Source organism: Clupea harengus, chromosome 9 (genome assembly GCF_900700415.2).
Source record: "Clupea harengus chromosome 9, Ch_v2.0.2, whole genome shotgun sequence".
Classification (NCBI taxonomy): domain Eukaryota; kingdom Metazoa; phylum Chordata; class Actinopteri; order Clupeiformes; family Clupeidae; genus Clupea; species Clupea harengus.
Window position 1 is genome coordinate 8,992,088 of NC_045160.1, and position 11,277 is coordinate 9,003,364.

The window sequence follows — 11,277 nt, forward strand, 5'->3', positions numbered from 1 at the left end:
TGACAGGCGGCGGAGACGGGGAGAGACCCGGGGGCGGAGCTGCCGCTGCAAGGCGACTGCTCACGCTCACGCTCACCAAGTCCAAGGCTGAAGACGCACTCATTCCTACCAGTGCAGTTTCCTCGGCGTCCTTGCGCTTCCAGAACGCAAGGCGCCTGGTAGCCTTAGCTAGCGGGAGGCTAGCACAGATGGAACAGACAGGGGCTTTGCCCGAAAGTGCGCCCTCTGCGTGGTCCCTGCCTAGGCAGGTCACGCACCGACGGTGGCAGTCGCCCTTGGGACGGACGTGACCGCAGTCGGGGTAGTGTGTGGCCATCTTTTTTTCAATCTGAAAGTAGAGAAGAATGTTAAAACACAAGCACACTATCTGCAACGAACACGTTGTTAGCAAGCTAGCAGGCTAGTCAGAGACTTAGCCAGCCAGGCAGCCAGGATAGCAGCCACTACTTTCAAAATGAAGTTAAGCCAATGAATTTCTTAGCGCCCTGAGCTAGTGAGGGTTAAGGAACCCGGATAACTCACCAACCCGTAGAGAGCGAAAAGCACACAAAACTCTTTTGACTGTGGTAGAGCGTTTGAGATATGCTTGGAGATGTTCACTCCGTCTTGCGAAGTTTCAAAAGAGGCAGATCTGAGGGCGCGTAATGATATTATAGTACTCCTGGCAGGCGGGGCCAGGAGCGCGCGCTGACAGATCTCGCGGCCTTTCAGGCGTGAATAGATAAATGCTTCGATTTGTACCCATGACTGACGTCATGTACCATACTGTTATATCGCAGTGAACTGCGATAAGGAACTCACATAGTCTATCACATTCTAGCTGCTAAACAGCACAAGTTATGGTTAAACATGTCACTAGTTAACTAACAAATATTATGACCATGTTTATAATGTAACGAAACCGGCATCAATTAAATATACACCCGCCATCATAAAACGCATTGACAACTTCAATGCCGAGTCTAACAAACACAGACTGATAACAGCATCAACTAAACATAACAAAGGAGCATTATAAATACTTACAGGTATCTGAACGCACACAATTCCAACATTCTCTCACTCTAATCTTTAAACTGAAATGTTTATGTCTCAACACCATATGCATCTGTATCGCCAGTCCACTGCTCTGCTATTCCCGCCACTGGGTACCGTCAGCGCAAGCATCCCCAGACTGCACTCTTATTGGCTGTACAAGTGGAGCCATAAGGGGTGCATGCACTAACGGGATGACCCAGCAGCAGTGAAAGGGCTGTTCACGTGCAGTCTAAGGGGCAAACCATCAGTCCTTTGCAACACGTGGTGTTATTAATACAAAGTCTTTAACATCAAAAGCTGCACTGGTTAATGAGCTGACAACAGATAATCAAATTCCAACTGACACATTGCTAAAACTAGACGAATATCTAGCCGAGTGGCCCTCATTTATAAAAAGTACTTACGCACAGATTTGATCTTAGAGTGTTTGTGCGATCAAATCCATGTCAAAGTACAGATTTATAAAAAAACATCTTTGACGTGGAAAAGTACGTATCTCTACGTCAGGTTCAACTTGGCGTAAGCATATTTCCTTGTGGCAATACTGGAGTACTGCAAGAATTCGGAATTCTCAGAGCGCCGACACGCTGTTTCGTCACCACCACCACCGTCACCATTAGGGCTAATGGTGAAAGGCCAAATTAATGTTTCGCTCAATAAAAAAATTAAACAATTTGAATAATTCACACATGAATGAAATTCACGTATGATAGGTATTCATTTGACTTCCACACTTGTAAAACATTTCGCTCAATCTATAGCCTATAAAAAGCCTGATAGTGTCTTTGTTTTCAGTACGAGATATGGCTGCATTGGCGTTGTTAGAAGATATTGCCAACCGAGCAATAAGGAGAGAACAGGTTTTTCGAGATCGCGCCAATTTTGCCCGATGTTCTTCGCGGTCTGACCCGTCTATGTCCGCAATATATTACATTTCCATACAGAGCCCAGGAACAGCGAAATGTGAAAGAGGGTTTCCTTCATCAAACAGGGTTCCCAGATGTGATAGGTGCGATAGACTGCACTCATGTTGCCATGCTCCACATGTGAACGAGTACATTTATATTAACATGAAAAACTTCCACTCAATAAATGTGCAGCTCATTGCAGTGTTGGGAACCGACTAGAGCAGGGGTCTCAAACTACGGCTCCTCAGAATTTTGCAAAAAGTTCCATTGATTTGAATGGGCCACCCCAACGTTTACCGCTGCCATTGGCAATGGGTTTTGTGCTTCTTATTCACGTCTTTGATATCATTCCGCAGTCATTTAACGTAATGGAAACTGAATTGAAGTCAGCAAGTAATGCGTTGCTACGCAACACCTGTAACTTTTTTTTCTTAGCGGAAGTCACGAAATGGCAAGAAAGTCATTTAAAATAGGTATTTTGGAGGAATGTCTTGTATTGTTTTGACAAGTAACCGAATAATAAACGGGATTATGTATAGTCCAGCGGTCATTATCAGAAAATAAAAACAAAGGCAAATGTTTCAGTGCGTATTCTGTGGCTCTGGACGAGAGAACTGACATAAATGATAATGCTTAGCTCGCGATTTTAACAACCAGTTTGAAGTGACAGAGGAACTACTTTGTGTATAAACAATGCAAGGCCGTACCACAGTCAAGGATGTATTTGAGCAACTGTGTGACGCAATGGAGCATGCTGGTCTGTCATTGAAGTCGCTCTGAGGAATAATACATTCATTTTATAAAATAAAATGATTCAGATTTTTGCTGAAACTTTATTCAGTTTTCTGCTTTGTTTTGTTTGTTTGCAGCCTTGTTAACATCTATACAAAAGTGTGTATACATTTGCTTTGAAATGTGCATGTATGAAGGAAAAATATAGATGTAGTTGCTGATGAAGACATTATACCATTATTACTGGTGTATATGTAAGTCATGGGCTATCAATGGGACAAAGTCAACCTAAAGAGCAACTTTAACAAACACCTTGCATTGCCCCGGAATTGAAACTCAGGTCAGCTACTTGTTATTCATATATATATATATATATAACACTAACCATTGTACCACTGATCACACATGGTAGATTTGCCAACTCAAAATTGGTATCTACAGTATTGTGATAAGCAAGCCAACAGATCAAAAAAATCTGGCCCCCCCAAAGACCAGACTGGACGCTAATCGGCCCCCGGGTAATTTGAGTTTGAGACCCCTGGACTAGAGGATGGAGCAGGCAGAGACGATGTTTTCAATGTTTTATTTTGTTAGTTTGCTCGAAGAACCTGCAATAGCGGACAGAGTTTGGTTAATTTGATCCAGAGCTTGCCGCACTTTCCAAAATTCGGCAACAACCTCCTCAACAGACTGATTTAAGTCCCTTTGTGTCTGTAGGACAGCCTCAGATAATACCCTTGCATGATAGGCCGAAGAGGAAGCTGGTGATGGCCGGCGAGGCCCCGATGCTGTCAGGTTCCTGGGTTAGATGCAGATGCGGCTTCTGGTGCTGCTCACGCCGCAAGTGTGGCTGCTCCCATGTCCAGCTCTTCTTCTAATGGGTTGTTCGTTTACACCAATACACGTGTAGAATTACAACAATGTATCAAGTTTCATTATTCAATAAGCAAATCTTACTTTATTTTAACCAAATATCACATACCTTCTAAACCTCCTGCAGACAAAAGGTCCGTGTCGCCCTCCTCGTACACACCCTTTACCAAGTCCTCTCCAATATTCGTTCATCTTCTGGACTGAGAGTTGATGTGGCTCCACCACCCCCTGTCTCCCTCAACATACACATACACCTTTTTCGAGTGTAATTTAAAATCAGCCCATTTCTTTTTTACCTCGGGCAGGGTCCTTTGATTCCCCCCAACCTCCTGTTCAGCCTGGATAACACCTTGCCAGGCCACATACTTTGATTTGGGCAGTATGCCACCAGACAGGCTCCCAAAACAATGTTTAGCCTCGCTATCATTTTTCATTTGTATCTTTCTTACTTGCCATTGTCACAGAGAGTTTGTGCCTTGAGATTGGCTCAATTTATATGCTAATTACATTAAGGAGGGGGCGTTTTGAGGGCGGATATGTGAGAACATTGAGGTGCACACAATTCCACGATCATTTGTGATTTATAACTGAAGGATTGGCGCACGCATGTTTTTTTGTGTGTACGTTCGTTTTCTCTGAATCACACTTACGATCTTTTCAGAAAATGTCTTAGATCAAATGGAGGATGGCTTCTATGCAACATTTTATAAATGAGGGCCCAAGTCTACTATTCTAAGCCATGTGTCTTGCAATACAGGTCTTGGAGGTAGGGTAGTAACAATTTACCACTCTAACCTAGGTATTTCCCCAAGATCTTTTGAAGTTTTCATCTTTTGTCTGACACCCAGAATGGAAAACTACACAACCAGTTATTCTCGTGACACAATACAGATCCCCTGGAGTTCTCGGACTTCTTATTCACCCTAGTTAGATCTCTGATGAAGTTATTATTGCGGGAGATTTCAACATCCACATGGACAATGAAAGAAATAGTCTTACACTCACATTTCAATCCCTGACAGACTATTTTATTATTCCTAAAATGTAAACACGCCCACTCATTACTGCAACCACACAATTGATCTTGTATTAACATATGCCTTAGACATTGATCATCTAATTATTCTTCCTTTAAAATATCATCCTATCAGATCACCTAATCAATGTCAATTTTCAATTAATAAAAAAAAATACCAGCGCACTTGCCTCAGTTCTTATTTCTGGCGGTTCAGAAGGTGGCACTAGCACAGGGGTTTTCAACCAGGGGTCCGCGTCCCCCTGGTGGTCCGCAACGGCATTGCAGGGGGTCCGCGACATGAGCCTATGTTGATCAGTTCACCATTTACTTTTTTTTTATATATAAATATACCTGGGCCCGTTGACATTTATGTCTGAATAGCCAAGTCGCATTGCCCAAAATACTGATGTAGACCCATATTCAGCGAAGAAATTACACTGACAAGTATTATAGGCAGAATATGTGTGCGGGGGAGGGGGCGTGGCGGCGGTTACAAACATGAAAAAGAAGGGTACGGGACTGTAAAATGTTTTGGGAATCACTGGAACATCAGTGGGCCGCGGATTACTTTCTGGTCAGAATGGTGGTCCCTGGGACAAAACCAGTTGAAAACCCCTGCTCTACATCAAGAGAAAGCAGGAGATGGTAGTCTGCAGTGATCTGGTAACTGACGAGATGGCAGACTGCATTGTGCAGCTGCACTGTATGACAGGATGTGATGCTAACTTTGGATTCTATGGCAAGGGTAAGAAGTCAGTGTATGACCAGGTGGCAAAGAGCCCAGTGGCACGACAACAGCTCTCACAGTGCGGAGATAGCCTTGAACTTGAGGAGGAGGTGTTACAGGAGCTATTCAAGTTCACAAGACATGTCATCTATGGTGACCACAAGAGTAGCACCATGGCTGAGGCCCGTGCAGTGAAGTGGAAGAGCATGAAAATGCTACCCCCAGATGAAGATAGCTTACGCCAACACTGCCTCCGTGCCAACTACTTGGCATATCTTGCCAATCGGACATGGATGGCAGTTTGTGGATGGTCATTGTTGCCCTGACCGCTACACACAACCTGCTCTTCCAACTCATCTACCTGCATCAAGGCCAGTTGAAGACAGCGAGGAAGATGAGAGCGAGTATGATTGTGATGAAAAGAAAAATGATGTGTAGGCGATGGGATACATCGGATAGTATGAATTAAGAATCTAGTGAGGCAGAATGCTCTGATTTGGACTAATCTTATATATCAATGCCCTTATTATTCACCAGTTAAATTGTTAAAATAATGTGTAGCATATCACAACATGAAAGCATCCTGTAATTTACAATGTTATGTCTTTTTTAATGACCAAAAGGTAAAATGATTGGGGTACAATGATTTCTTATTGGCATGTTTCAAGTGTTTTTCGTTCCTTTCTTAAGTTACAGTTATTGAATAAAACTTATTTCTGATATTCTTTTTTTTTTGTCCTTCCATAATAAGTAATTTATAAATGCCATACATCACCCATCTCCTGGAGACCCGGGGGCTGATTTGTGTATAAAACTTTACATTTTTGGTCTCCTGGATGGTGGCCATCTTGGATTTTGGGGTCAACATGATGTCTTAATGTCAAAATGATGTCAGAATCACAATCTTTATGGTCAATTTACCACAAAAAGTGTCTTTATACATTATTCTAGGTGCTCAGGTTAAAACGTGTATTTGTGTATCAAAAATTACGTTTTCGCTCTAACAGATGGTGGCCATCTTGGATTTTGGGGTCAAGACGATGTCTTCATTTCAAAATGATGTCAGAATCACAATCCTTATGGTCAATTTACCACAAAAAGTGTATTCATAAATTATTCTAGGTGCTCTGGTAAAAAAGTTACTTTTACAAGATAGGCCCTGCTGCCATTTTTGATTCGGCCTCTAGCAAAAAATGCCGACATTTTTGCGAGGGACATGAGGGCTAAATTTTTTATGAAAGGTTTATAGAAGTCAAATCAGTCGTCAAAACATCTTAGCCAGAGGATGGTCACGGAACTGAGGTTTCTGACCCTACTATATGGTTGGAATAAACAAATACTTTTTTCTTTCTGGGGACCCCCTGGCACCCCATCAAGGAAAAGGATCCCTTGGCTATGGGTCTCAAGACCCCACTTTGAGAGTTTGTTGACATATTCTTTGGTTTGTTTTTGGTTATTTAAAATATGAAAATGTACTGTATACATACATACTGTATATGCTGTGGATCATCTATTCAGAGAATATTATATGAAATCAAATAAACCCGTTTGTATACTTTTTTTTGCCTTACCCAATGAGAATCGATAGGGAATTAGATCGATAAGCAGAATCAAAAATTGAATCCGAAACGCTAAAATTTGATCAATTCCCATCCCTATTAATGGGTGTGCTGTGCCACGAGTAAGATACCTGTAGTGCTGTTGCACTAGCTATTGGCTTTATTTGTGCGCCCCTGGTGTAATTTATGACTGGCTGGCCCTCAATATTTTAATCATGTCTTTTGTATAATAAATAGACATTATTTTTGATATACCCACCTCTGTAAAATCCTTAAAGAACTCTGTGACAGGGAGTAGGAAGGCTTTCAATAATAAGGTTCATCTTGTGACATCTGTATTTTGTACATTTGCCACATGTATGCTGTGTATATTTACCACATGTATGCTAGTATGCTCATCATGATACATGTGTGATTTTTTTTCTGCTATGTTCCTGATTGTGTCCCCCCCCCCCCCCCCTTTCTTTTTCTTTCTCTAACCGGACGGCCTCAAGCAAAAGGGCCCCCCCTTATGTGCCACGGTTCTGCTTAAGGTTTCTTAAGTTTTTCTTTGCCCCTGTCAACATTGTGCTAGTTCTAAGGGGGTCCAAGCCCTGGCCTCTGTAAAGCGCATTGAGACAATTGTATTGTCATTTAATTGAATTAATTGACTGCCTATCAAAATGAACTGTACAATCTAAAAACCGTCATCATTAAGAAAATCCACTGGTTTCTCCTGGTCCCAGAACAGTGTTCTCTGAATGTGTTAATTCCCTTAATTTATTGCCAACTTGGACATGTTAGAGGTTAGTCAGAGGTCCCTAATACCTTTTATTTTGTTGGTTAAGGTCTTTGGTGCAACAAATAAACACTTTTTATTTATATTTCATTCCTAAAGAAAACTTTAAATACGTGCACCAAAATGTGTGGACAATCAAATGTTGCCATTGTGAAGAAGAGGCCTTAAGGATTATGGTGTCTTGGGAGTTTAAACCACAGACCACAAAACATATAAATAAGCAAGAGCCACTCACATTGTAAAGGGGGGAAACACACCACAGGTACAGGTATGATTAACAGGAACTCTACTGAAAACTATCAACATACACTGTAATGACATTCTTAAATATTAAATTAAAGTTTAATTATTGAGCCATTTATTTTGAGCTCGAGCCCCTACTCCTGTTTATGTTTCCATAATGATCTGACTAATGAATGGTTGTTACTATGAAACTCTTTCATAGTACATTTTGCATTTGATAAATCTCATAATACATTATGCATGGGTATACTGAAGCTAATCATAACAAGACTGAAAATGTAAATGTACATCTTTGAAAAAAGACTGCAAGCATTCTGTTTTTTAAAACTCCAACGGTATGAGCTATGCTTGTATTTCCTAACAATTGAGCTATGATGGAGAATGTGTCCAGCATTTTCAGACTGGCCGGATTGAACTTTAGGCCTGAGTACAGATATATTCTGTTTTCTCTGACTTTACTGTGCTACCCTTTAATTATAATGTTTAACATGACTGTGATCTATGTAATTGTGATGAACAAACATCTCTATGAACCAATGTACATATTTCTTTGTAATTTGTGTATCAATGCGCTGTATGGAACTGTTGGGTTCTATCCAAAATTTTTATATGATTTGCTGTCTGATCATCATGTAATTTCATATTTAGGATGCCTGGTTCAAGCATTTGTCATTTATTCATCAGCCCTTTGTGAATTTTCTACTTTGACTGTGATGGCTGTTGACAGATATTTGGCAATATGTAGACCGTTAGAGTATCATGGTATTATGACAAATAATACAGTTATCAAGTGCATGGTGTTTTCATGGTTTTCGCCACTTTTATGTATGTTAGTTCTTGTTGTGTTAAGCTCAACTTTAACTTTGTGTGGCACAAATATTGATAAGCTGTATTGTGATAACTGGTCTGTAGTGAAACTTTCATGTTATCCAACCACAGTTAATAATGTGTTTGGGTATATTGTAATTATTGTTTATTTCATTCATTCACTCTTTATCATGTGCTCTTACATACAACTAGTTGGAGCGAGCATCAAATCGAAAGAAGGAAGAAATAGGTTCATGCAAACATGTATGCCACATCTGCTTTCGCTGCTTAATGTGACTGTTGCTTTACTGTTTGATGTTATGTTTACAAGGTACGGAACCAGGAATTTCTCTCAAGATCTTCAGAATTTCCTAGCCTTGGAATTCCTTGTCATACCACCAATTCTAAACCCACTTATATATGGACTGAAACTGAAAAAAATTCGAAATCAACTCATGCGATTTTACCACAACAATGTCATCAGCGCCGTAAGGGAATTGCACTGACCAATCTAACCAAAAGACATGCCATGGTGTAAACTAATCTTATCTATATGAAACTGGTAACGCTTAAGAAAACTGCAGGTGATTCATATTTTGAATGTTTTAGATGATACTATTATACATTTCAGTGTTAAGAGTAGATTTGACTCAACACCACATTTGTTTGTGTTTCCTTGCATTACATAAATCTTTATCATAAAATATAGATGTCATTCTGTGAATACTACTTGTATTTGTATTTTGACAAAACCATACATTTTGTGTAATTATAAAGAAATGTATTTGTTATTTCTATATTAGTGACCTCAGACTAAATTTGGATGCAAATAAGGTCTCAATCTTTGTCCTCTTAAACCTAAGCGTAGTGTTTGATACGATTGACCATGACATCCTAATCAATCGTCTTGAGAAGTTAGTTGGGCTTTCTGACTCTGTGTTAAACTGGTTTAGAACATACATCAAAGGGAGAAAGTTTTACGTCAGACTTGGAGATCCTGTGTCTAAGAAACATGACATATGCTTTGGGGTTACACAAGGGAGCTGCCTTGGTCCATTATTATTCTCACTATACATGCTGCCACTTGGGCTCATCGTTAGAGGACACAATGTATGTTTCCATAGTTATGCAGATGACACGCAACTGTACATCTCTGCTGAACCAAATGATGCTGCAGCTATAAACTACTAACTGAACTACTATTTTTTTTTTTACTTTGCACTTTATCCCAGTTTGTACGATTATATTTAATGTTTTTATGTTTATTCTTATGTGGATCACTGTGCATGTAATTTCTCTGTGCACGTAATTTCTTTGCTGTTAAGCACTTTGAGCTGCATTGTTTTGTATGAAAGGTGCTATACAAGTAAAGTTTTATTATTATTATTATTAGTAGTATTATTATTAGTAGTAGTATGACCACAGCATTATTTCATATGAAACTCCATAGCTGTAAGTTCTTCCATTTGCCATATTTGAAAAAAGGTGTTTAATGGCTACCTTCCCTCTCCCTGAATTCAGTGAGAACAAAGGACGCCTCGACACTGAGTAGGGGTACAAGCAGGGGCGTAACTATAGGGGGTGCAGCAGGTGCGGCTGCACCTGGGCCCGTGGGTTTTGGGGGCCCGTAGACAAATTTATGTCAATCTAAATAGTCTGAATAGCCAAGTCGCATTGCCAAAAATATTGATGTGTACCCATACTCAGCTAAATAATTACCCTGCGCGGGGGGAGGGAGCGTGGCGGCGGCGGTTAGTGACATACCCCGACAATCTCACAGTTTTAAGTGTTGTAGGCTGAATATCTGCGCAGGGGGAGGGGGCGTGGCGGCGGCGGTTAGTGACGGCGGCGACGGTTACAAACATGGGGTACGGGACTGTAAAATGTTTGGGAACCACTGCCTTACGCCACTGATTAGGGCCCGTCAAAATAGCCTGCACCTGGGCCCGTCGTAACTACGTACCCAGTGGCGTAACAAGTACCTACTTTTGGGTACTTGCCTGAGTGCTGTACTTAACTCTTGTGACATGAATGAAATTGTGAAATTAACGCACACTGTTTTCAGTGGACAGCGCCTAATAAATCCTCTGGGGCCAGGTCTCTCTTGCAGTGGCTTGTTCTTCCACTTTTACTGCTGTGGCCATTATCTGCAACGCCACCTAGTCACCCGGTTATCTGCACAAGTTGTAAGGCTGCTTCCAATGTAGGAATGCAATGATCTGAGATTTATAGATAATTTGGCACAATATTTTTACCATATCAGCCTCTAGCAGGGCCACGTGCAGGGATGCTCTCAGTGGTTCCATGCCAGTGTTCATGGGCCTGCTGAAAGTAATCAGACATAGGGCCAACCCATACTTAGGCTAACTCTGCCTCTCATGTCTGTTAGCACAAATAGCAGGACTTCCACCTAATTTAGTCCTGTTTCTGCACATCACTTTGCCAATGCTAGTGGTATTAGGTTTGATATAGCTGACAACGCTACCCTGGAGCACCCAACATGCAAGTGGGTGGATCAAGACCTGACCTAGAGAGGAAGGAAAGGAGTTTCAGGGAAAAAAAAGTTATTTTATTCAATATTACTAAAATATCAA

At 40.9% G+C, this 11,277-nt stretch overlaps 1 protein-coding gene across 1 annotated transcript; it reads left to right on the forward strand.

The window, feature by feature from the left end:
- The first annotated feature begins 8,247 nt into the window (after window positions 1–8,247).
- LOC105899854 (olfactory receptor 6N2-like) lies at window positions 8,248–9,249 on the forward strand. The gene has a single exon (XM_031573285.1). It carries the CDS (start codon window positions 8,248–8,250, stop codon window positions 9,187–9,189), a length of 942 nt encoding a protein of 313 aa, XP_031429145.1. The 3' UTR covers window positions 9,190–9,249.
- Window positions 9,250–11,277: the final 2,028 nt, after the last annotated feature.

What these genes read in the sequence shown, in the direction of transcription:
- LOC105899854 (XM_031573285.1), top strand. Translation starts at nt 8,248, where the DNA reads ATGATGGAGAATGTGTCCAGCATTTTCAGACTGGCCGGATTGAACTTT.